A 27,416-nucleotide genomic window follows, 5' to 3' on the forward strand; every position below is an offset into this window, starting at 1 on the left:
CCATGTTGCAGCACAGATACTCCTCAGATGTTATAAGATTATGGGATCGGAAGGTCAGTCGGCCTGCAAAATCAAGTAATACATGAACACCATAACCGCTCCTGCAGATGGAGCAGATTACAAGGTACACGTGGATCGTCAGTTTCCGGCATTGGGGAAGAAATGTCATTTTACCCATATGACATTATTTTGCAACAAAGGCTGGCAGTTTAACTGTACAAGCAGTAAGAATTTGGGAGACCGCTATGCCAGACTATTTCTTCATTTAAATGGTCTGAAACTCAACATTTCCTCTTTGTTGTAAAAGATTATTTACAGCATAGAATCTACTACCACCAAAAAAAAAAAAAAAAATAAAGGAGCAAAACAGCAATCAAACAGTCAAACACTGCACTTTGTTCTTCAGTGGAAAGCTCCTTGCTTCAGTGGGCAGCTTCTGGCCACATCCGAAGAGGTGATAATATCTTTTGGTTACATTCCTTTGTCAGATACATTAGCAAACTGCCGAAACTGAGCTGTACTGAGCTGAGGAACAGAAAGTGATGAGAAGTGATCACTAGATAGATTTCAATATATTTAGCATAGCAGCAGCTATGCAATAAAATGCAATGGCAGCTTTCAGAGCAGAGAAACAGTTTGAGAATTTGTGATTTATAAACAGACTAAATATTACTTGAGCACAAAAGCAAATATAGTAACTGTATGGGTAATAAAAAGTAGGAAAACACTTTAATTGAAGGTTATATAAGAGGTTTATCCCAGGTTGTAGGAACAGTAACTCTGCCGTCACTGAAAACAGTGTCTGGCGTTGCTAAATCTCGGTGCTGCTCCCTCTGCTCCCACCAGGCACTGGACAGACACCTCCAGAACAGGTTCCTTGGGTCTCTGCGTTCCCAGGTGTGTAAATGCCCTCTGTGCAAGGTGTAGCCATTCCACACAGCTTCTCTGCAGCATTTCTATTAATATGCTCCATATAGGTTTACAATAATGTATCTGCACTTCTTTTGACAATGACACGGGTATTATATCTGTTAATAATCACAGAATGGGCTCCAAGCAACAGTAACAATCAGAGAAAATACTAGACGGATTTACAAACGTTCTCCCAAGCTGGGAAACTAAGATGAAAGAATACGAGCGATCCCACCAATGTAGCAGGAATTAGTAAACACAGCCTAACAGTATGCAGCTCTCACCGCTACACATGGCATAGTTCTAACCAATCCAGACATGTATTTATATAGAATAAAAAAAAAGTTTTCATGAGGTGCCTTTGACTCCGTCTGCCAAGCTCTTGCACCAAGTCTCTACCTCTGCAGGACAAGCCCGTTGTAAACGGTTCAATATTTTCCTAAAACACACCTGAAGTAAGAGGGATTTAAAGGTAGTCAGTTATTTCCCTTTAAACAATGCCAGTTGCCTGGCATCCCTGCTGATCTTTCGTGGACCAATAGTGTCTGAATCTCACACTTGAAACAAGAATCAGGGCTGTGGAGTCGGTCCAAAAATCCACCGACTCCGACTCCTCAGTTTAGGATTCCACCGACTCCACGACTCCGACTCCTCTAATTTGCATATTACAATTTTGTTGATTAAAAGTATGTAACATGAAATTCGTCTCTTAACTGCCAACGCTTAGGAATTTTACAAGACAACTGAAGTGAGAAGGATATGTAGACTACTATATTTATTCCCTTTAGACTAAAACTAGTCCTTGGTAAGAGTACATGTAAAAGGTACAAACCGGAACAAAGAACATCTATCAGGCCCCCTAGGCAATGTAAGTGTGGGTACATGTAAGAATGATGTGCAGGTACTCTGCAGGGGAATGAGGAGATTGTAAACAGACAACACCTCTGTGTTCAATGTGCACAGCATTCTCAGTGGATTCCCTGCAGCTCTGTGGGGAGTGCATATGTAGAGTATAGTACTACTGTGTAACAAAGTAAACCTGAGACAGATGAAATTAAAGTTTTATACATACCTGGGGCTTCCTCCAGCAGCCTTCAGGATTATCAGTCCCTCGTTGTCCTCCTCCACCACCTGGATCTTCTGCTATGAGTCCAGGTACTTGAGCCAGTCAGGCGTAGTGCGCATGCACACACTCCGCCGCCAGGAGCATACTACACTTGTGCAGCACTATTGCGCAGGTGCAGAATGTTCCTGGCTGTGGGAGCGGCATGAGGCCGGACAGCGCTGACTGGCTGAATTACCAGGACTCATAGCAGAAGATCCGGGTGGTGGAAGACAGTGAGGGACTGATTAGCCTGAAGGGGGCTGGAGGAAGCCCCAGGTATGTATAAAACTTTACTTTTCATCCGTCTCAGTTTCCCTTTAATTTGTAGTCACCAAACCAAATTTTAATAACATATCAAATTATTTGATTTCATCAGCAAAGGGAGTGCATACATTTGCATAAATCAGCATCAGTGCAGAATTATTTCCATCTCGTTGACCATCTCTATTAGTGACATGGCTACACATCAGGCTTTATACTTACAGCATAGATGTTATTTAGTGTATATAAGAGATTCCTGTGTACACATCATATATACAGTCACAATCAGATATGTATATCTGACTTTAAAAATACGGGGACTGCTTTATTGAAGCAGCACAAGTAACTAATTTTGATTGGTTTATTTCATTTTTGTAGACTAAGCACAGCTATTACTGTATATATACACATTATTTTTAATGACTTTTATCTGAGAAATAGAACATTTTATCATATTTTCTATTTTAATCACAGTTACAAATTCATTAGGAGTCGGAGTCGGTTTATTTTTTCCCGACTCCAGGCACCCAAAATTGCCCGACTCCACGACTCCGACTCCACGACTCCGACTCCACAGCCCTGACAAGAATGCAGCAATTTCAGTTAAACACCTGATCTGGCTTTAGGGTCTGAAAGGGTGCCAAAAATTGCACCGCTTTTAGACATCAGGGAACTGTATAGCTGAGGGAGGAGGGCCAATAGACATCAGGGAACTGCATAGATGAGGAAGGAGGGCCAATAGACATCAGGGAACTGTATAAGGGAGGGAGGAGGGCCAATAGACATCAGGGAACTGTATAAGGGAGGGAGGAGGGCCAACAGACATCAGGGAACTGTATAGATGAGGGAGGAGGGCCAATAGACATCAGGGAACTGCATAGATGAGGAAGGAGGGCCAATAGACATCAAGTAACTGTATAGATGAGGGAGGAGGGCCAATAGACATCAGGGAACTGTATAAGGGAGGGAGGAGGGCCAACAGACATCAGGGAACTGTATAGATGAGGGAGGAGGGCCAATAGACATCAGGGAACTGTATAGATGAGGGAGGAGGGCCAATAGACATCAGGGAACAGCATAGATGAGGAAGGAGGGCCAATAGACATCAGGGAACTGTATAGATGAGGGAGGAGGGCCAATAGACATCAGGGAACTGTATAGATGAGGGAGGAGGGCCAATAGACATCAGGGAACTGTATAGATGAGGGCCAATAGACATCAGGGAACTGTATAGGGGAGGGAGGAGGGCCAATAGACATCAGGGAACTGTATAGGGGAGGGAGGAGGGCCAATAGACATCAGGGAACTGTATAGGGAGGGAGGAGGGCCAATACACATCAGGGAACTGTATAGATGAGGGAGGAGAGCCAATAGACATCAGGGAACTGTATAGATGAGGGAGGAGAGCCAATAGACATCAGGGAACGGTATAGATGAGGGCCAATAGACATCAGGGGACTGTATAGATGAGGGAGGAGGGCCAATAGACATCAGGGAACTGTATAGCTGAGGGAGGAGGGCCAATAGACATCAGGGAACTGTATAGCTGAGGGAGGAGGGCCAATAGACATCAGGGAACTGCATAGATGAGGAAGGAGGGCCAATAGACATCAGGGAACTGTATAGCTGAGGGAGGAGGGCCAATAGACATCAGGGAACTGTATAGCTGAGGGAGGAGGGCCAATAGACATCAGGGAACTGTATAGCTGAGGGAGGAGGGCCAATAGACATCAGGGAACTGTATAGATGAGGAAGGAGGGCCAATAGACATCAGGGAACTCTATAGCTGAGGGAGGAGGGCCAATAGACATCAGGGAACTGCATAGATGAGGAAGGAGGGCCAATAGACATCAGGGAACTGTATAGCTGAGGGAGGAGGGCCAATAGACATCAGGGAACTGTATAGCTGAGGGAGGAGGGCCAATAGACATCAGGGAACTGTATAGATGAGGGAGGAGAGCCAATAGACATCAGGGAACTGTATAGATGAGGGAGGAGGGCCAATAGACATCAGGGAACTGTATAGATGAGGGAGGAGGGCCAATAGACATCAGGGAACTGTATAGATGAGGGAGGAGGGCCAATAGACATCAGGGAACTGTATAGATGAGGGAGGAGGGCCAATAGACATCAGGGAACTGTATAGATGAGGGAGGAGGGCCAATAGACATCAGGGAACTGTATAGATGAGGGAGGAGGGCCAATAGACATCAGGGAACTGTATAGATGAGGGAGGAGGGCCAATAGACATCAGGGAACTGTATAGATGAGGGAGGAGGGCCAATAGACATCAGGGAACTATATAGATGAGGGCCAATAGACATCAGGGAACTGTATAGATGAGGGAGGGGGGCCAATAGACATCAGGGAACTGTATAGATGAGGGAGGAGGGCCAATAGACATCAGGGAACTGTATAGATGAGGGAGGAGGGCCAATAGACATCAGGGAACTGTATAGATGAGGGAGGAGGGCCAATAGACATCAGGGAACTGTATAGATGAGGGAGGAGGGCCAATAGACATCAGGGAACTGTATAGATGAGGGAGGAGGGCCAATAGACATCAGGGAACTGTATAGATGAGGGAGGAGGGCCAATAGACATCAGGGAACTGTATAGATGAGGGAGGAGGGCCAATAGACATCAGGGAACTGTATAGCTGAGGGAGGAGGGCCAATAGACATCAGGGAACTGTATAGATGAGGGAGGAGGGCCAATAGACATCAGGGAACTCTATAGCTGAGGGAGGAGGGCCAATAGACATCAGGGAACTGTATAGAGGATGGAGGGGGACAATTATACGCCACAGAACTTTATAAGGGAGAGAGGTGGCCGCTAGAAATTGAGGTTGGCCCAGGACGCAATTTCAGCACACATTTGTATGAGAGTTTGATAACCCCGGTCTAAAGTTATATGTATTAGAGGCAGAGGATCAGCATAACAGCTAGGTAGTCTGCACAGCTTAAAAATAAATAAATACGTCAGCCTCCCTATCCCTCTCACTTCAGGGGTCCTTTTAAACACTCAATTTAAAAGAATTTAAAGTGAATCAGAGACATCCTGTCAAAGAGATTTGTTACTTGCCTGGGGCTTCCTACAGCCCCATAAGCACCGATGTATCCCGTGCCGTACTCCCGAGTGCCTCCGTTCTCCTGGTATCGGTTCCGGTATTCTGGCTCAGTAGGCTCTTCTCTTCTGCAGATGCGCGAGCCACGCATGCGCAGAAAAGCCGACTGGTGGGACTGAGCCAGATTACCGGGACTGATACCAGAACGGCGTGGGATGCATCGGTGCTCATGGGGCTGCAGATAGCCCTGGTAAGTGTAAAATCTTTTTATCAGGACATCTCAGTTTTCCTTTAATACAAAAACAATTCTGGATCCTTCCTGACACAGACAGAATAGTTAAGGAACAGAGGTGCGGTGTCACTATGTCATATTGAGGCCCCGTTCACACTGAGCGTGTTGCGTTAATATCGCAATGGGGCCAAAAAGTTGAATCACACTGTACCGTGGCAGTGCGACCATACAGTGAACCATACAGTACAATGAAAGCGTGCCTCACTGCCTCTGTCAACACTGCATGCTATGCGTTACCTTGAACATGCTGCAATCAATGTGATAGCTCCTCAGGATTATTATTGTATCGTGTTGTGATGCAATGACATCCGCTGCGAAAGGAGTCTTAAGATGCATTGTTTTACTGGAATAGTTTTAAAGGGCTGTGACGCAACGTGAAGGCTATGGCTGGTATTGGCGGCTGGATGAAATCTGGGCTTTGGATGTGCTATAGGGGTCTTGCCAGCATCTGCAGATATTCTTAGGCTGGAATGCACTCCCCACTACAAAAATGTGACAGGTCAGTGAACTAGCGGTTGTTGACAACCACAAATATGGCTTTTGTTTTCCAATTAAACCCAGAGCAACCCGCACTTCCAAAAAGGAGTTCTGGCCCAGGTTCCTTTAACCCTTGTCATGCCAAAACTGTATCTCCGGCCAGTTTTAAAATTTTGCATGTTTTTTTTTAGCAGTGGGAAAAAAAAAAAAAAAAGCTCATGTTAAAGCTTTAACGAAGACCCCGTTTTGAATTTGTCCCATGTGCAGATGCATATTTTGTACAGATTCTGTGTATATTAACAGTGTACTATGTATGTATATGTGAAAGCCAAACTTAAAAAAAACAAACATTTTTTGTAACAGTACACGGCTGGTGACAGGTCCTCTTTAGAGACGACAAAGGTTTGCTCAGATCCTTTACGTCTCATGTATCCCTGATGGAGATCAGTTTCTGTATTCCATTGCATCCAACTGCAGTAGGCACACTGCCACGAATTAGAAAGTGCTGGTTCACATGGGAGGCTAAACGTGGCGGTTTTCATTTAAAAGTAACCAAATGCTGTCCATTCAAATGGCATGGATGGAAGCCCCTTTTTACACCACTGTTACGGCTTTTTGCGTTGTTCATGCTCGCTCATTTCCAACCGCTGGCCCAATCATTCCTGCTCAGCCATCTCGACACATAAACCATACAGGAGAGAGAAGAGTAGGGAGGCGGCAAGAAACAGCAGTGAGGCAGGGAATACACTAGGCACAAATGCTAGTGTTGCGGAAAACGCACATAATGCAAGTCAATGGGCCGCATGAAAAAATGCATATACTTGCGTTCTGCAATGTGAGTTTTTAAAAACGCTGGTTTTGTTGCATGTTTTTCAAAAACGCATCAAAAACGCACATAATGAAAGTCAATGGTGATGCAGAGGTATTGCGTTTTAGTGCATTTTGTATTTTTTTTTTTTTAAACAAGTTTGATGATGAATTTCCGCTGTCTGTTGACTTCCTAGTGATTTGCATGAAACACATGCAAAACGTATACGCGATTTATACATGCGAACTGCAAACGCATTACAGTGCACGCAAAACGCTTGTGCGGGGGAAAAACCTGCAAACACAATACACATAGAAAACTCACTAAAAACGCATATATAGCAGCAAACCGCTACGTTTCCTGCACTGCCTAGGGTGTTCCCAGCCTGGAGGCGGCAAGACCCAGCAGTATGGGTAATCAGGCAGCTGACCGGCACACATTAAAACAGATGAAAACGCAGCATCTTTGTTTTAAAAAGTGCTGTCAGCACTGCCATAAGCATGTTTGACGACCTTGACGAGGTGGGACTGGTTATTAGGCCCCTTCTGCACCAGTGTGTTGCTGGTCACGTTTCCAGCAAAGCACAGTGTGTGCGACATAAAAGACATACACTGCACTGTCGGATATTTCCAATCATGCATTGTGATTTGGTGCAGCAATACAACACATGGCTGCAAACAATTTTTTGCAAACGCCCATCTATACATTCTGCAGGACATATGTGAGAGCTGCAGGTAAAAAGCAGAGTTCTCAGCAGATTGCAGATACTGAGCACAGCTTCCTGTCAGTCCCTCGCACAGCCCACACCTCAGCCCAGCCTCCGGCTTGCTGCACACAGCGCTGTATAACTCAGCACAGACTTTGAGCTTTGAAGTGCCTGGTGATGATGTCAGCACAACCTGACCTATATATAAGCGACAGGCAGGGTGACGTGTGAGGAGCAAGACGCACATTCCTGCAGCCTCTCCACTCCCATCTGCCCTGCATTCTATTACTGGCTATTATCACCTCCATGGGCAATTATAGGTGTATTTATAAATGAAATAAAAAAAAAAACTTACTTGTTTTTATTCTTTTCATGAAAACTTTCTAACAATTTAAAAGTATATGCGTACATATAAATATGCAAATTTCCCCCCAAGCAGAGTGATAATTATAATTTTACATTTACTTCGCACTGACATTTTCCACAGCGCTTAAAAAGAAACCTCAAGTCATAATAACTTACCTGGGGCTTATACCGTCCCCCTGCACTCGCTCTGTGCCCGCGCTGGTCCACAACGATCCTCCGGTCCCCTGGCGTGGTCCAGTTTCGATTTTGGCGACTGAGTCAGTCGCTGGCCAATGCGTCTGTGTGGCCTTTGCGGCGCATGCGTGTCCTCGTTTGCGCTCTCATCACCAGGAGTGTCCTGTGCAGGCGCAGATTTTTTTTTCTTTACTGTGCCTGCGCAGTGCGTGGTCAGGGCCAGTCGCTGAAATTGAAACTGACCCACGGCAGGGGACCAGAGGATCGTTCGGGGACCATAGAGAGCACATGGCAACTGCAGGGGGCCAGTAGATACCCCAGGTAAGTAAAACAGCTTTTTTTTTTTTTAATTATGACTTAAGTATCCCTTTAAGACAGAGGTGCCCACACTTTTTTTTCAGCTTGTGAGCTACTTTTAAAAAAAAATTAGCAAGTCAAAATGATCTACCTATGTACAATTTTAGGCGCACACTAGTATATACAACATGGAAAATGTAGTGGGGTTGGGATCTACCATGAAATCCTTTGCGATCTACCAAATGGGCACCCCTGCTTTAAGAGATTACTAAACAACCTGTGTCACTAAAGTCATGTGCATCAGTGGGAGTTCTGTCATCCTAGAGATAATCTCTTCAGAATAAAGCAGGCCATACACTGGCCCGATTTGCGCCCGTTTCGACAGCAGATTCGATCACTGGGATCGAATCTGCTGCCAATCGTTCACGCTACACGCCGAATTTCGATCCATTTCGTCCGATCCCGTCGATCGTGCCGTGCGGAAAATAACCGTCGATCGCCCGCGGGTAAAGAGCGCATCGCTAGCGGCGTTCGAGTGCCCGACGACCGACGCAATAGAGCCCGCATACATTACCTGCTCCGCCGGCGCGACTGCAGTCTCCCGGTCACCGCTGCTCTGTCTGCGCTCTGGTCTCCAGGTCCGGCATGCCTCACTTCTTCTAGCCCGGCAGGAAGTTTAAACAGTAGAGCGCCCTCTACTGTTTAAACTTCCTGCCGGGCTAGAAGAAGTGAGGCATGCCGGACCTGGAGACCAGAGCGCAGACAGAGCAGCGGTGACCGGGAGACTGCAGTCGCGCCGGCGGAGCAGGTAATGTATGCGGGCGGGCGGGGGCAGCAGCAGCAGCACCACCACAACAGATTGTGAACAGTTTCAGGCTGAAATCGGTTCACAATCTGTTTGCAGTAGAGGTGGCCATACGATCCCTCTCTGATCAGATTCGATCAGAGAGGGATCTATCTGTTGGTCGAATCTGATGGCCAATCGACCAGTGTATGGCCACCTTTAGAGGAAGAGACTGATGAGGACTCCTGTATCACCACTCAAAACTACTGCAAACTTATTGTAGGCTTATAAATGGGAAAACATGTCGAAACTCAGTTTCAGAAACAAAAGCTTTTCTAAGCAGAGGGAAGCCTCAGGATAGCGATTGTCATGTCTAGGAGAACTCATGGAGAAGCATGTGACGTGTTTGATCAGCTGATGGGTTTGCAAAGCTCTGATTTGCTGTGATCACTTTCTGCTTTAGCACATGATCATGACTGACAAATCAGTCTTGCATATCTATCAACTGACCAAACTGATCACATGCTTCTCCATGAGTTCTCCTAGACATGACATCACTCCTCCTAATGAGGCTTCCCGCAGCGTCCTCCTGTCCTATGCCATTTGCCAGGACCCTCCTGCTGATCGGTGCCACACTCCAATGCTGAGCACAGTAAAGGCACGCTTGAAGTCCTTTTCCCGCTGTGGTGTTGCGTTTGGCTTGTTTTTACAGCAGGCCAACGCTACACCAATGAAAGTCTATGGGGCCTTTCATACTGACGCAACAGAAGTGACGTTTTCCCCGCACACACAACGCAAGCGCATACCTACATCACCAGTAAACTGGCGTGGCAACTTGCAGGGGACCAGAAGGCATGCTAGTCTATGGTGATATGTATATTTTAAAAAATTTGCACGGTAGTGTTGCGGCATGTATGCGCGGAAGCCTAGGCCTGAATGATTTTAGAAAAAAAATGAATTGATTTCTGTCTGATATTTCAATTCGATTCAGGATTTCCTTCAAATCAAGCTTTGTTCCCCCTCTGTGCCCATTTGTTCCCTCTCTGAGCCACCTCTGTTCCCCAAGCTGCATCAGTGCTGGACATAACTTCGAGCACGAGTCCAGCTATGCCAGTCTATCCACACAGCATCCTGCAGGCTCTAATGCTTGGCATATTTCCTGTATACCATGTGACATACAGGAACCAGGAAGTATGCCGTGCACAGGAGCCAGCAGATGGTAAGATAGGACAGTTAACAGGACTTGTGCTGAAGGTATGGCCAACACTGCCGATGCTGCGGCCCGCACGCGCCGGGACTTGGGGGAAGTTTGAAGCCGCTTCTTCAAACTTCCCTCATGCGGAAATTACATCATCGCAGAAATCGCCACTTTGATGTTTTCCTAAATCATGATCTTATTAATCACGATTTCAGTTTAAATTCGATGTATCGTTCAGGCCTAGCATGTCCTGATCTGAGAGAGAGAGAGAGAGAGAGAGAGAGAGAGAGAGAGAGAGAGAGAGAGAGAGAGAGAGAGAGAGAGAGAGAGGAGAGAGAGAGAGAGAGAGAGAGAGAGAGAGAGAGAGAGAGAGAGAGAGAGAGAGAGAGAGAGAGAGAGGAGAGAGAGAGAGAGAGAGAGAGAGAGAGAGAGAGAGAGAGAGAGAGGAGAGAGAGAGGAGAGAGAGAGAGAGAGAGAGAGAGAGAGGAGAGAGAGAGAGAGAGAGAGAGAGAGAGAGAGAGAGAGAGAGAGAGACATTAGACAGGGAGGTTAGGTGGTTAAATGGAATTCTACAATAGGCGAAAAAAAATTGGACAGGTCTAACAATTATCCAGTGTAATCAGCATTGAAAAGCTGATATACAAGAGTGTCAGTAACATATCGAAACCTCTGCTGTTCTTATGCCAGATTTTAATTTTGAGTCATCATTTGTACCCTAGGCAGAGTTGCCATGGTTGCAAACAAATGAACATAGGACACCTTAGCAAATAAAAAAAAAAATCATAGATGGCTGCAAATTGAAATGGAGAGGTCATTTATAACTAGACTGGATTGCATAATCTTTTGTATAACATTGCAAAATCTACCTTTTTTTTTAATAATGGGGAACGTTTCCCATTAGAAATAACACAGTTCTATAGACTGTACAGAAACAGCAGCCGTGTGAGGAGAATGATCATCTGCTGCACCTATCAGGAAGTGCTTTCACAACTCTGTTACCTGTGTGTGGTGTGAATTAGCACCGGGCGCCACCACATATCAGTACTTTGGCTTCAGCACTGATAGGAGGGTGATCACCTGCTGCAGCTTGCACCTATCAGGAAGTGTCAGCATTGCTAGCATAGCGGGGCCATGTGTCACAGCTATATATAGCCGGGCTCCCTGCGTAGTGATGCTTTTGTTCTGAATAATACAGCAGCAGAGTGAGGCGAGTCTCCAGCTCATAGCTCTCTGTGATCATTAATACTCTGCAACTAAATGTTAATCCCTTGTTTAACAAGCAAAGCTTCAAGTGATAATCCTCCAGCTACCAACAAGTATACGGAGAAAACACAGTGAGCACACAGGCTATACGCTCACATCAGGCCTCATTTACTGAGACACTCAGCGGCTGAAAATAATAGCAGGACATCGGGGAACTCTGCAAAACTGGCCTCACTTTATTAAAGCTTAAAGCAGACCTGAACTCAGAACTTCCTGTCTGCTCTAAAAGATAAGCAACAGCTTAATAACCTTTAAAGAAAAACATTTCTTTTGCTACAGCTGATAGCAACAAGTTTTGAATCAGGATCATACCATTTATTGGCTAACAGAGATAAATAAAAAGTAAGCTTTCGGCTAATAAGCATTCATCGGACAAAGGTTCCTGCACATACTGACAGGATTTTAACAAACACAGCTTATATGTACTGGACATACAGAGAAGCATTCTTTGGCAAACATGAATAAATGTAATTAGATGCCTTAATTGCCACTTCAAGAGTATTTCACAGGCATGCTAGCTAACTAGATAGAGGAGATCACCAGTTTCCAAAAACATAACATACAACAGACTCTGGTGATGGGGAGACATCGTAAATCCAGAGTTCAAACGTGACTGGGCTGACTACATCCACCATTAGTGCTAAGATAAAGAGAATTGTGGCATATAAAGTCCATCTTCCCAGCACATGAAATAAAATAAATAGTGGCAGTAAACACCATCTCACCAGCATATGAAACAAAAAATGAAAAAAAAAATTGTAGCATTTAAAACCCATCAACCAGCACAAGAAATTAGAGTCCTTTTTTAAACCTTCTTCTACAATTTTGAACCAATGTATACATTTTGTTTGTGTTCGTCTCTTTATGCAATTTGAACCCACCCATTAATACAGTGACAAGAAGGACTCTAACTTCTTATGCTGTTACAATGGGATGTTTTCCTTTTGTCCTGTGCAAGACTTCAAATCCACTTTAACCTCCTTGGCGGTATACGTTCGGGGTAAGCCGCGCAGGAGGTTTTCTCCGGCCCTACTGGGCCGATTTGTTTAATTTTTTTTTGCTGCACGCAGCTAGCACTTTGCTAGCTGCGTCAGCACACCGATCGCCGCCGCTCCGCGCTCGATCGCCGCTATCCGTCGCGCCGCGCGCCCCCCCCAGACCCCTTGCGCTGCCTGGCCAATCAGTGCCAGGCAGTGCTGAGGGGTGGTTCGGGACTCCCAATGACGTCCCGACATCGGTGACTTCATCCCGCCCCGTCGCCATGGTGACGGGGGAAGCCCTCCAGGAAATCCCGTTCTTGGAACGGGATTTCCTGATCGAAGCGGGCGGGGGGATGCCCTGGGCTCGCTACATGATATAAGAAAGAAAAAAAAAAAACTGCTGCGCTGCCTCCTGGCGGAATTTTTTATACTGCCAGGAGGGTTAAAGTGGACCTGAGGTGAGAGTGATATAGAGGCTACCATATTTCTTTTTAAACAATACCAATTACTTGGCAGTTGCAGTATATTCCCCAGGATCTCTTAGCTGGTTGCTCCACCTACCTAATTTTGGTGAGCACCTGGCAGTCAGCTGCTCACCTAGTCATCCTCCTGCAATGCTGTAAGCATAGTTGTGCCGCCCCTGCATTCCCCCGTCGCGCCCCACCCGGCTACTTTTTCATGCCACCCGGGTGGAAAAAAATTTCTGGTGCGAACACTGCAGTTGTGTTGCAGATTCCCAACAGCATATGATCTGAACGGCAAGTCATTGGCCACATAGGCAGCATTTCCCAGTGAGACTCGCCTGCAGGAAACACGGCAGATTTGCTAGAGGAAACCCGAGGGGAGAGGCTGCCATATTTATTTCCTTTTAAGCAATACTAGTTGCCTGGCTGTCCTGCTGATCTAATACCTTCAGCCATAGACCCTGAACAAGCATATGTAGATCAGGTGTTTGACCAAATTGTCAGAACTGACCAGATTAGCTGCATGCTCGTTTCTGGTGTGATTCAGAAATTACTGAAGCCAAATAGATCAGCAGGGCTGCCAGGCAACTGGTATTGCTTAAAAGGAAATAAATATGGCAGCCTCCCTATCACTTTCACCTCGGGTTCACTTGAAGCACACCTGAACTAAGTTTTTAAGTGGACAAGACAAAAAAGACAAATAACATTTATACTGCGCTATTCTCTTGGCAGACTCAAAGCACACGAGCTGCAGCCACTGGGGTGTGCTCAATAGGCAGTAGCAGTTTTCGGAACTCTTGCCCAAGGACTCCTTACTGAACAGGTGTTAGCTTACCGAACAGGAAGAGCCAGGATTTGAACCCAGGTCTCCTGTGTCAGAGGCAGAGCCCTTCACCATTTAATGGCACTTAAGTGGACCAGAAACACAGTATGGCAGATCATGGATATGTAGCAAATTTCCACCCAACTAACTGGTTTCTTCAAAGCCCATCTCTGAGCACTACTATTACTGACCACTATATTCTAAACATGCAAACTACCACTGACCCAGCGAGAGTTACTGGTCACTAATCACCTAGCAGGAAGAAGCTTTCATTGGGTGAATGTATTTCCCTCCAGGCTTCAGTGGAGGTTTGTATGTCAGCAGCATTGTTTTACTCAGCATTATAATGAAGCCATGTGACGACATTCAGGAAGTGTCATCATACCTAGCAGGCGAGTACAGGTGACAGGCGTGCCAGGGACAGCTTCACATTCCTCACCACTACTCAGCGGTGACGCAGCTCACGCCTAGCACGCTTCTCCAGGCCGATACCTCTATAATTTATATATATTCCCAGGCGGGGTCACTTAATTACTACTCCAGAACCTGAATCAGAGTTTACATGGGATGAGAGTGAATAAAGGAACGCAAGCTGCACGGATCGACACTGGATGGTTAACACTCCAGCTCTGGTATACTTCTTTTATAGACACACTAGTCAATTAGGCCTGTTTGAAAAAAATGGGCGGTAGATTGACAAAAAGCAAGTGGATCCACCTGCGCACATCCGCGTGGGCACCCACGTACGCCAACGTTTGCTTACGTACGCCAACGCTTGCCCTACACCAAATTGACAGAATTAATTTAAAAAAAGAGAACATACATATTGTTATGATAGGGACGTAGGGCTTGTAATTGACAGAATACATGTGAGAAAGACACTAATTACTTACGGTAACGTCTTTTCCAGTAGTCCGAAGGACAGCACCCCTGAGACCTGTCTCCCTCCCCACAATTGATGGACAGGAACTAGATTAGCATAAAAGATTTGCATCAATTAGGCAGACATATAAGCAGGGTGAAACCAGACCTCGTCAGTAATAAAAAAAGACAACACCATTATGTAATGCTTCCAAAAAATATGTTTTAATAGAATAAAGGGTGGGTCGCAAGGGTGCTGTCCTTCGGACTACTGGAAAAGACGTTACCGTAAGTAATTAGTGTCTTTCCAGGAACGTCCTTGGACAGCACCCCTGAGACGATAGACAAGACCATATAATTTAGGGGGGGACAACTGCTTGTAACACTTTTCTACCAAATGTCAAGTCTGAGCTTGCTAAGACATCTAGTCTATAGTGTTTTACGAATGTATTTTGACTAGACCAGGTAGCCGCTCTACAGATCTGCTCAATCGTGGCTCCTGCCTTCTCTGCCCAAGATGCTGATACTGCTCTTGTAGAATGTGCCTTCACAGATGAGGATAGGATCTTCCCCTGGCGAGAATAGGCTAAAGCAATAGTTTGTCTTATCCATCTGGCGATCGAGCTCTTTGAAGCCTGTTTTCCTCTGAATTTTCCTCCAAATAAAACAAACAGAGCATCTGACTTTCTCCATAAACTGGATCTTTCAATGTATGTTAATACAGTTCTTCTCACATCGAGGCAATGAAGTCTCTGTTCCTTGCTGTTTGAAGGATTATTACAAAATGAGGGCAGAAATATTTCTTGAGATCTATGAAATCTTGAGACTACCTTAGGCAGAAAAGAGGTGTCGAGACGCAGAGTTATTCTGTCTCCTGAAATTACACAATACGGTTCCTTCACTGAAAGGGCCTGAAGTTCACAAATTCTCCTGGCGGAAGTGATTGCTATTAGGAAGGCTGTTTTAAGGGTTAATATCTTGTCCGAGACCTCCTCCAGAGGTTCGAAGGGGGCTTCACACAAGGCCTGAAGTACTGTGTTGAGGTCCCAAGATGGCATCTTACATTGAACAAACGGTCTAAGACGTTTTAGAGCTCTGAAAAAACGGACAAAGTATTCTTCCTCTGCTAGTCTCCTTTCCAGAAACACACTAAGGGCGGATGTGTGAACCTTCAAAGTGCTTGTGCTGAGCCCCATTTCATAACCATCTTGCAGGAACTCGAGAACCGAAAGGGAAGAACTCACTTCTCTTGAATTCTGAAAACACCATTCATTGTACACATTCCAGACCTTTCCATAGATTTGCCTTGTGACTTTTTTCCTACTTTGCAATAAAGTCTCTGAAAGCTTGTTTGAAAAACCTCTGTTCTTTAATAACCTCCATTCAGGCTCCATGCGGAAAGATGAAGCATCTGCAGATTGGGATGAAATGCTGGACCCTGAAGAAGAAGGTCTGGCCGCATCTGAAGACGAATTGGATCTGCTGTAGCTAAGCTCCTTAGAAGAGTAAACCAGGGTCTCCTTGGCCAGTATGGTACTATTACTATTGCTTTTGCTTGATCCTGGCATATCCTGCTGAGAACCCGAGGTATTAGACATAGAGGAGGGAAAACATACATTAGTCCTGGACTCCATTTTATTGAGAATGCGTCTACCGCCAAGGGCTTGTCCTGTGGACACAGGGAGCAGAACATCGGGCACTTCTTGTTGTTCCTTCGTGCAAAGAGATCCAGGACTGGATGACCCCATTGCTCTGTGATCTCCTGAAATACCTCCTCGTTTAGAGACCATTCGTCCTGGTGAAGAGGGGATCGACTCAGGAAGTCTGCCAGCTGATTTAATGTTCACTTCAGATGTAGAGCTTTCAGGGACTTCAAGTTCATCTCGGACCATCTCAAAATCTGATCTGCTTGTAAGTAAAGGGATCGGCTCCTTGTTCCCCCTTGCCTGTTTAGATATGCCACAACTGTGTTGTTGTCTGTTCGAATCGTGACATGAGTCTGTCTTATCTGGTCCTGGAAGTGTTGCAAAGCCTCCCATACTGCCTGAAGTTCTCTGTTTGATGATCGTAAGTGTTCTGACCAAGTTCCCTGAGCTGGGGATGTGCCTAGATGGGCTCCCCATCCCCAGGCGCTCGCGTCTGTCGTTATAACAGTCTCTGAGGGAAAGTTCCACAGATTTCCTTTCGAGAGATGAGGAGGCCTCAACCACCAATCCAGCGATCTCTTGACTCTCTGAGGAATGATGACAGACTTGTCTAAAGATTCCTTCTTCCGATTCCAACTCCTTAAAATCCAATGTTGAAGAGTCCTGGCGTGCAGCTGTCCCCACTGAACCGCGGGAAGTGAAGAGGTTAGTAATCCCAGCAGTGCCATAGCTTTCCTTAGTGTGACTGATTTCATTTCCTGGAAAGAAAGAACACATCTTAGAATGGCAGATATTTTTCTCTCGGGCAGAATCACCAGGTTAGCAAGAGAAGATATAGTGAAACCCAAATATTCCATAGATTGACAGGGAGTAAGAGAGGACTTTTCCCAATTAATCAACCATCCCAAGGATTGAAGAAAGTCTAAGCAGACATTCACTTGAGCATGCACAGACTCAAAGGATGGACCCCAGATCAAAAGATCATCTAGATAGGCGATAATGTGAATAGATTGTAGTCTAAGAACCGCCAAGATCTCACATAGTACTTTAGTAAATAGCCATGGTGCAGAGGATAGACCAAAGGGGAGGGCAAGAAACTGATAGTGTCTTACCTCTCCTTGTAGCATCAGGGCAAACCGCAGATACCTCTGATTCCAGATGAATTGGTATGTGCAGGTATGCATCCTTGAGGTCTAGAGAAGACATGTAACATTGATGTTGAAGCAGATTTATTACGCTGCGAACATTGTCCATTCTGAACTTCCGATATCTTATTGACATGTTTAATCTCTTTAAGCTCAGGATGAATCTGTATTGACCCTGGGTTTTTTTTACAAGGAACACTGGTGAGTAAAAACCCTGATACTGCTGGCACTTTGGGACTAATCTGATTACTTTCTTTTCTAACAGTGAGGACACCTCTGTCTTTAAAGCTAGATCTTTGATTGGATCCTTTGGAGATGGTGTTAGGAAGAACTGACTTGGAGGGTGGTCTGAGAACTCGATCTTGTACCCTTCCAGAATTATGTTTAGTAGCCACTTGTTTTGAGAAATGGATTCCCATTTTTCGTAGAAGAGCGCAATTCTGCCCCCCACTGGAAGCCTGGCGTCATTGTCTAGGGGGCTGTGAGGTTGGATTAGAGGAGAAATTGGAGGAAAAATTGGGCTTAGAACGCTGTGTTTTATTTGGGACCCAACGTCTCTTATTGGGGGGCCTGCTGTCAGTCTCTTTCTTTTGGTCTCGAAAGGACCCCTTTCTTTGAAAATTCCTCCTCTTAAATGGAAAGTTCTTTTTCCTATCAGCTGATCTCTCTAGGATATCATCTAATTTGGATCCGAACAGGAACTCACCCTCACAAGGGATCCCACATAATTTTGATTTAGAAGACGTGTCACCTTGCCAGGTCTTTACCCAAATGCCTCTCCTTGATGTATTCACCAGGGCTGAAGTTCGAGCTGTTAGTCGTACTGTGTCGTCTGCTGCATCTGAAAGATAATTAGCTCCATGCAACAAATTATCAAAATCTTTAAGTATCTCTTCCCTGGGTACTCCTGAAGCAATGCGGGATTGTGTATTCAATAACCAGACCTTCAGAGACCTAGCTGCTGCTGTGGATGCTACTGCTGGTTTTAAAGTTAGAGTAGACGACTCCCATGCTCTCCTTAAAATGTTGTCCATTTTCTTGTCTATGGGATCCCTGAGGTTACCAAAATCTTCAAACTGAAGGTCTGACCTCCTAGACAGTTTGGATAATGAGGGATCAAGTTTTGGGGCTGTACCCCAGAACTTCTGATCTTCTGGATTAAATGGATACTTTTTAGATAGGGATTTTGGCCAGAAGGCTCTTCTCTCAGGATTATCCCACTCTCGTTTAACAATATTCTTTAGGGCACCGTGAACAGGTATATAAACAGTCTCAGGGTCAGATAGACCTACATACATCTGATCTAATGGAGTAAGAGTCTTTTCGTCAGGTTTTATCCCCATAGTATTATGCATTGCTTTCAGAAAAATTTTCATAGAGTCTGGGGGAAAAGCAAACCTATGCAATTTATCCTCTGTATGTTCATCTTCAGAACCGATCTCCTCTAACGAGGAGATGGCTACCTCACCCTCAGATAAATCTGACTCAGCCGAGTCCTCTCCTCTCCTTCTTTTATGAGTAGGGACTGATTCTGCAGGTTCTTGTTCAAGCGTAGAAGGAACTACCCGAACAGGGGCTGCCTCAGAGGCAGTAGAGGCTGAGGGCTGGGATGCAGGATTAACATCTGATGGAATATTAGATGGAATGTTAGCTTCCTTGATCACTTGGATCGCAGTTGCCATTTCAGACTTCATCCAACCCATAAGGTCTTTGAAGATTACAGGGGATTCCTTCTTAACAATTTTATCAGTACAACTACGGCAAAGAGGCCTTGAGGATGATGATGATATTCTCTCTGAACATATAGCACACTTCTTATAATCCGATTTCTGTGTAGACTTTCCCTTGTCACTCTTTTCTCCCTTATCAGGTAAATCGGGCTTGTCTTTAACTGATTTAGGCACAGTGGGCTACAAGAGAACAGATGGGAAAGTATAATCAGAATATGCCCCTTTAAGCGTATTACAGCAAACAACTGTTAGGATTCATATCAATGTCCTACCAGAGAGGCATCGGAACCAGGCTCCACAGATCTAGTAGACCCAAGTCCTGCGGCAGCGTCCATGATCGAAGTATTAATGCAGAGACCATGTGCTTAGTTTAAATAGGCCGCCCAAGAAATACCGCCCCTCTACCTGTGGTGTCTCTAAAAGATTTCCCACAGAAACAGTGTCAGATGACACATAGTCCCCCTCGCTCATACCTCTCCCGCCGCCCGGAACCATCCGTCTCCGCATCCCTCGATCCGTAGCAGCCACGCCGACTCAGAGGGTGGGGACCGCAAATGCAGCAGCCGCATCAGCAGCCGCATGACTCCGGGCGGCGAATCAGGAAGTACTTCCGGGGTCGAGGTGGCGTCAGTCTGCCCGCGTGATCACATGATCCGCAATCCGGAAGTGGGCTATGAACGCGTCCGGCATGTAGTCCTTCTGATACGGAGAAGCCAGTAGGTGCAGCACGGAACCTGGGCCAGTACACTAACCGGCCTACAACCAGGAAACCCCGCCACACAGCTCCTGTCCCACGGACATGGTTGGCTCCAGCTTCTCATCCAGCTCCTGGTGGTGGACAGAAAACAACTGACGAGGTCTGGTTTCACCCTGCTTATATGTCTGCCTAATTGATGCAAATCTTTTATGCTAATCTAGTTCCTGTCCATCAATTGTGGGGAGGGAGACAGGTCTCAGGGGTGCTGTCCAAGGACGTTCCTGGAAAACCAAACACACAACACACCTTTATTGCCAAGAAACTTTTGTCACCATAAATTGTACTAGTGACAAATTAAAAACGTAACCAGGACAAATCAGCAAATAAAATGTGTGGGTTTTGCTCCGCTCAGTCATCGGTCTCCCACCTAGAGGACTGTTAGACGGCGGCAATGTACAGTACTGCGATCTAAGTAAGGGCATTACTGGGGACAGCCGTGTCACTCGGCTGTCCCCTCTGGAGGCACAGGAGAGATTGGCTATCATAGGCTGGTGCCTATGCCAGCTGATCGCTCTGATTGGCTGGCGGGAGGAGGGAGGGAGGAAGGGAAGGGAGTATAAAAAAAATAAGTGGGGAGAAAAAAAAAAAAAAAAAAAAAAAAAGAGAAATTTAATACAAACAAACAAACAAATAAATAAAAGACACAAACGTGCCGGCAGGGATCAGAGCCAACCAACAGAAAGCAGGGGTAGCCTGGTCACTAGCCTGTGGTCCTTAACCACTTAAGGACAAGCCTTAAAACCAGACACTTTTTCCATTCAGACCACTTCAGCTTTAACGGTTTATTGCTTGGTCATACAATCTAAATGAATTTTACCTCCTTTTCTTGTCATTAATACAGCTTTCTTTTGGTGCTATTTGATTGCTGTTGTGACTTTCAGTTTTTATTATATTCATCAAAAAAAAAAGACATGAATTTTGTAAAATGATTTTTTTTTAACTTTCTGTGCTGACATTTTTCAAATAAAGTAAAATTTCTATATACATTTGTGTCTACATTTACACTTATTGGATTTTTTTTTTTGTTTGGCAAAAAGTTATAGCGTTTGCAAACTATGGTGCCAAAAGTGAATTTCCCCAGTTTGAAGCATCTCCGACTTTTCTGAGCACCTGTCATGTTTCAGGAGGTGCTAGAATTCCAGGATAGTTTAAATACCCCCCAAATGACCCCATTTTGGAATGAAGACATCCCAACGTATTCACTGAGAGGCATGGTGAGTTCATAGAAGATTTTATTTTTTGCCACAAGTTAGCGGAAAATGACACTTTGTGACAAAAAAAAAAAAAAAAAAAAGGTACAGTACCTGCGTTTATTTTGAATCCACGGAGGAAGCCATCCGCGCCCTCCTTTTAATTCCGCCGGGTCCCTGCTCTGTTAACGGCCTCCGGTCAGCTCCCGACCCCACTCCGCAGGTTGGGCTCTCATTCCTCAAGTAAAATGGCTGCCGGAGATTGCCGCGGCTGCGCAGTCTGCATAGCCGCGAGTGCGGCTGCATAGCTCTAGGGCCTCCCCCCTATCCACGCAGAGGAGACAGCATGTAGTGAGGACGCGGCGGGAGGAGCCCTAGAGCTGCACAGCCGCACTCGTGTCTATTATGCAGACTGCGCAGCCGCGGCAATCTCCGGTAGCCATTTTACTTGAGGAATGAGAGCCCAACCTGGGCCGTGGGGTTGGGAGCCGAGGGTGTTGTTGGGTTTGGGTTTATAACAAAGCGTGGACCCGGCGGAAGTAAACGGAGGGCGCGGATGGCATCTATGGATTCAAAATAGACACATACCAAACTTTTTTTTTTTTTTATCTTTTCACCTCTTAAGTCCTTTATGCACTTGACAACCGTAGGCCGTTGGCTTAGACCCCCCCCCAGTGACCAGGCTATTTTGGCCACTGCAGCTTTAAAGAGAACCTGTACTGAGTAAAATTATTTAAAATAAACACATGAGGTAACTTCAAATTAACATTACATAGTTACCTCACCATCAGTTCCTCTCAGAAGCTCACCATTTTCTTCTGACAATGATCCCTTCCAGTTCTGACAACATTTTGTCAGAACTGAAATATATCAGTTGCTGTCAGTTATAGCTGAGAGGAAAACTGATGTGTCCATGTTTCCCTATGGCTCAAGTGGGCGATGTTGCAGTTTAACTGTGTGCTGACCAGAAAGCTGTTATGGTGTAATGGCCATTTTCAAAATGGAGGACGGAGAATTCCATTGATCACAGTGGACAAACAGGACGCAGGAGAGGAAAAAGATTGAGGAGTAGACTACACAGGAGGTAAGTATGACTTGTGCATGTTTATTTTGACTTTTAATTTTCAGTTCAGGTTTTATTTAAGGCCTCGCTGCAGGGCCATACAAATGATCTCCCCCCCCCCCCTTTTCTGCCCACCAACAGAGCTGCTGTCTGTTGGTGGGCTCTGAGGCTCGTTACACACCAAAAGCGTGCAGGAGAACGGCTCCTGCACGCATTGCGGAGTGTCGTCGGGAAACTCCGGTGCGACGCTGAGTAGCAGCGGTAGTAGTTAATTACCCCGAAGGGGAAACGGCGATTCCCGACGATAAAATGCGCCGGGATGCGTCGTACCGCAACGTATCGAAACGCAGCGTCGGGTGTGAAAGGTAAAAGGAAAGTCTATGGACTTTCCTTTTACCTTGGTTAACGCAAAGTATAGACTTTGCGTTAAAACGCCAGAAGTGGGCTCTGGTGTGAAAGAGCCCTGATTGCTTCCCCAATGTTTGTTTGTTTGTTTTTATAAATATTTCCTTTTTTTAAAATCCCAATCCTAGCAATCGGCTCTCAGACATCAGCCTATGAAAGCTGATCGCTCTCCTGCCTCCCAGGGGGACAGCCGTGTGACACGGCTGTCCCAAGTACATCGCTGCCATAGATCGCAGTGCTGTACGTTGTAAATAGACGCGATCGCCGCTCAGAGACTGATGACGGAGGATCCTGCAAATCCCTGCCCCAGGACTTGACACCAATTGGCGTTAGGTGGTCCTGGGCCACATTCACGCCCATCTGCCTGACGTTGTCGATAGGAAGTTAAGCTGTAAAAATGTGTATAAAATAATTTTTAGCAAAAAGCACCACCCAAAGAAAGCGTAATTGGTAGCAAAAAAGCCCACGCTATAGATCATTTAGGTGTGATAAGTAATGTAAAAGTTATTAGCCAATGAATGGGAGGAGCCCTGAAATGTGAAAATTACTCTGGCCCACAAAGGGAAAACCCCTTAGTAGTGAAGTGGGTCAGAGATTTTTTTAAAATAGATCCTGGACATCTCATGCTGGACATCTGTTGCTCAAACAAGTTCAATCAGTTCACTCAGCTCCTCTGGGGAACAGTTGGGGCATCAATTGTCTAATCTACTCTGGAAAACCCTGCAGAAAAGGTCAGCTCTTTACAAATGCATAATTTTAAGACTGATAAAGCCATTCTCATGATAGCGCAGACTGTGACAGTCACCTGCTTGATGGAGTTTAGGTGGAGAACTTCAGTCTCTCCTCGCTTCCTCAGATCATCCCTCAGCCGGTCCTTCTCCGCACAGATATCCAGAATCAGCTGCTGGTGCTTCTTATTTTCTTCAATCAGCCTGAATCCAAGAAATATCTTGGGTTAAATGCCGCTTAATAAAAATAATAATCTCATCCCAAACTTCCTTCTACCAGGATGGGGAAAGGTTGGAAATACCATCACATATTACATGCCGTTTGCATCTTATACCTGCTACACACCATGGAATTTCTAGTCAAATAAAGGGGTCGAATTTCTTGACAGGTCTGATATAATTTCCAATAGTTTTTCTGATCACTTCTATAAATCGATCGGAAATCAGATTGGGCTTGCTGGAAATAATCAATTCAACCCGTCTATCTGATGGGAAATTGGATGGTGTGTACCAGGCATGGCAACGCTGGTAGGGGCACAAAACTTCAGAAGACTTCTAAAAAATAGCCGTGACAGTCTTGCTGAGGTGGGGCGGAGCTTCACATGTCTAATGAGTTACAGGCGATCGGGTAAGCTATTAATTCAAGCGGCATATATATGAAAACAGCCACTCTTGGCTCATGCTGGGGAAAAACATTTTCAAAGTTGTGAACTTTTTGCAAAACTTTATTAGCTGCAGATTGAACTTCATACCTGATGAAGTTCACACTTAAATGTTTCTATACATTTTGATGGATAATGCAATATTAACACACTGTTCTATGGAATGCAAATAAACTGTGACCGATTTTGGGATTAGAAGAAGTACAACCCTGTGAGGGAGATGAGGAGACAACTATCTCCCCAAACAGTCACAGTTTCTCCAGAGCAGGGCTGTGGAGTCGGAGTCGAAGCAATTTTGGGCACCTGGAGTCAGAGTTGGAGTCGGAGTCGTGTTTTCATAACCTGAGTAGTCGGAGTCAGGTGATTTTTGTACAAAATCCACAGCCCTGTTAAATATTTCACTAAGGAGTCGGAGTCATTTTGGTTACCCGGAGTCGGAGTTGAGGTCGTGGTGTCATAAGCTGAGGAGTCGGAGTTGGAAGATGTTTGTACCGACTCCACAGCCCTGCTCCAGAGTATATACTGTAGACAGGTGAGCCAAAATTGACAGCTTAGATTTCAATGGGCTGCGATAAAATATCGATATTTTCATGGGGGAAAGACTGCCAATTGCCTACAGTAGAAATATAACAAAGCTGAACTGAAGTAAAAAAAAAAACAAAAAAAAAAAACCTGGGGCTTCTGCCAGCCCCCTGCAGCCTCCCTGTGCCCGCAACATTAGCAAATGATCCTCAAATCCCCCGCCATGGCTCGGTTTCTTCACCACCGACTTACAAGTCGACAGCCCGCCTATGTTGCCGGGAGAGTCGGCGCAGTATAGGAAAAATCCCTACTGCCTCTGCGCAGGATGCTCCTGCCATACAAAAGTGAAAAGTGAGCCGCGGCGGGGGCCCTGGGGAACTCATGGTAACGGCGTGGGTACTGAAGCCCCAGGTAAGTTAAGTTTTTCTTCTTTTTAATACTTTAGGTTTGACCAGCATTAAGTCACTGAAGCAAAAAATAAACTTATGAGATAATGAATTGAATGTGTAGTACGGACAATTAATAGAACATTAGTAGCAAAGAAAAGTCTCATTTTATTTTCAGTTATATAGCTGTTTTTCTATAACATTGCATCATTCTCTAATATTCGCAGTTTACAAACTACACTGTCGGTACCGTATTTTTCGGACCATAAGATGCACTTTTTCTCCCCCAAACGTGGGGGAAAAAAAGTCAGTGCGTCTTATGGTCCGAATAGTACATATTTGGCCCAACACAACGGCTCTCTGTCACCCCCCTACTAATTCCCGCGGCAATTTCAAAGCAAATGTAGCAGCATGTACAAAGTGCACTGATGGTAGACACGCTGCACGCTAACACCCTTCCCACGGAATAAGTTCCGCGGTACCTCAGTGATTGGCAGAATGGCGCAAGTCTGTGGTTCTAGTCTGAGATTTGAGCCGCTGCGGGAGGCAATTGTAATTGTGTGAGGGAACACCACAATGGATTCTGCTGAGTGCGAGGTGGTGGAGGAGTCAGTGTCCCTAGGACCAGCCTCTCTGGCTGATCAGTTGACTGGCGTGGGTCTGTGCGGGTCCCTCGGAGTAGCCTCTCTGGCTGATCGGTTGACTGGCGTGGGTCTGGGATACTGAGCCGCTGCTGCGGGGCTGGCTGGATGTGCTAGCTGTAGCACCGAAGAGCGGAGAGATTGCTGGGCGTGGCTATATGATGGCACACAGAGCACAAAGTGGACGAGTCCGGGACCTCACCGCTCACCGAAATGGATTCTGCAGAGCGTATGGTGGAGGAGAAGTCCGGGTCCCTCAGAGCAGCCTCTCTGGCTGATCGGTTGACTGGCGTGGGTCTGGGTTACTGAGCCGCTGCTGCGGGGCTGGCTGCGTGTGCTATCCGTAGCACCAAAGAGCAGACAGATTGGTGGGCGTGGCTATGTGATGGCACACAGAGCACCATGCCGCTCAGCTTTTTTTCCTAGCTAGATGCCAACTTGCCTAAGGATTTTGCAACCTGCAGCTGTAGGACAACCCAACACCCATTACTCTTGTGAGTATTTGATTCATCTTTGTGGCTAGATTCTAGTCCATTGAGGTCTGGGTCCTGAGCTGATCCGGTTATCCCTATATCCTATACTGTCTAACCGGTTTCCCTTCCCTCCTTCTCAACCTTCTCTCCATCTAGCCCTGTCACAACAGCAGTCAATCCTTTCTGCAACATTGGTCCTCATTCCAGTAGATCTCCTACTGTGGACTGGCTGAAGTGGATTGAACTAGGGGCTGATGGGGATGATAACTGTAAAGGGGGATTACTGTAACTGGGAGAGGAATTACTGTAACTGTCAGATGATTATGGATACAGCTTGAGGGTGAGAAGCTTCACAGGACATCCCTGCACTCCAGGACTCAATGAGTCCTTTAGCTTTGCCCATTTTTTGCCTCTCTGATCCTGGGTTTGTGGTCTGCTGTGTTGATTCCATCTCTTTTTCCCCATCTGCAGCATTTGCTCTCTCCTCTGGGGCGGAGCTTTCGCTTTGCACCTTGGACATAGTGCCTGAACCTGCAGACATGCCATGGGCTTTGTCTATTTTAAGCATGCCCCCATTGACGTATATATGTTTGGTTTGCTCTATGGCATTTCATCTATATTTTTGGACGCCCCTTTGAGCTAGTTTTGCATCAGGTCCTGAGACCCTTTTATATCCGGTTGCACCTTTAAGATTATTTCCTTTTCAGGTTTTTGGTGAGAGTGTGGAGTTTGATTGATGTATGCGGGCCACCGTAGTCTTGGAGGCGTGCTGGAGACGGACCTACGTGATGCGGAAGATGATGCCACGCTTCCTCTCCCACGGACTGCACACGTCACATCCCCTTGACTCCGATTGGCCAAGCAGGCAGATTTAAATCTGCCGTTGTAGCACGCAGGCACGTCTTCGGATGACGCCGTGAGAATGGTGAAACATGTAAAGGCCGTGCCTTCGATGTCTCCTCCCGCAGACCCTCTCCTCCGTCTGACCCCGAGTGGGACCTCCATGCATGGACCATCTTTGGTACACCACTAGGGATTGTTGCTTGGACAGCTTGCTATCCTGACTCCACACAGGAGCTGTCGATTGCACCACCAGATATTTAGTGGCCGCAGCACACTTGGATCATTTCCACTCATCACGCCATCAGACTGTTACATGCTGCCACATCGGGACTTCTAAAGCTCCGGATCCAGCGATGACCACGGAGTGGTGAGATATAGTGGAATTGC

The 27,416-nt window shown here is 45.8% G+C and overlaps 1 protein-coding gene across 5 annotated transcripts in view; it reads right to left on the bottom strand.

The window, feature by feature from the left end:
* The window catches only part of CCDC186 (coiled-coil domain containing 186), a 135,348-nt gene that overhangs the window by 64,833 nt on the left and 43,099 nt on the right, over positions 1 to 27,416 (bottom strand). For all 5 annotated transcript variants that reach the window (XM_068258013.1, XM_068258010.1, XM_068258009.1 and 2 more), the window contains exon 3: positions 23,580 to 23,706. In XM_068258013.1, coding sequence (XP_068114114.1) covers positions 23,580 to 23,706 — 127 coding nt within the window. The remainder of the gene's footprint in view (positions 1 to 23,579; positions 23,707 to 27,416) is intronic.

The sequence above is a fragment of the Hyperolius riggenbachi genome, chromosome 10, assembly GCF_040937935.1.
Source record: "Hyperolius riggenbachi isolate aHypRig1 chromosome 10, aHypRig1.pri, whole genome shotgun sequence".
In the NCBI taxonomy this organism is placed as follows: Eukaryota; Metazoa; Chordata; class Amphibia; order Anura; family Hyperoliidae; genus Hyperolius; species Hyperolius riggenbachi.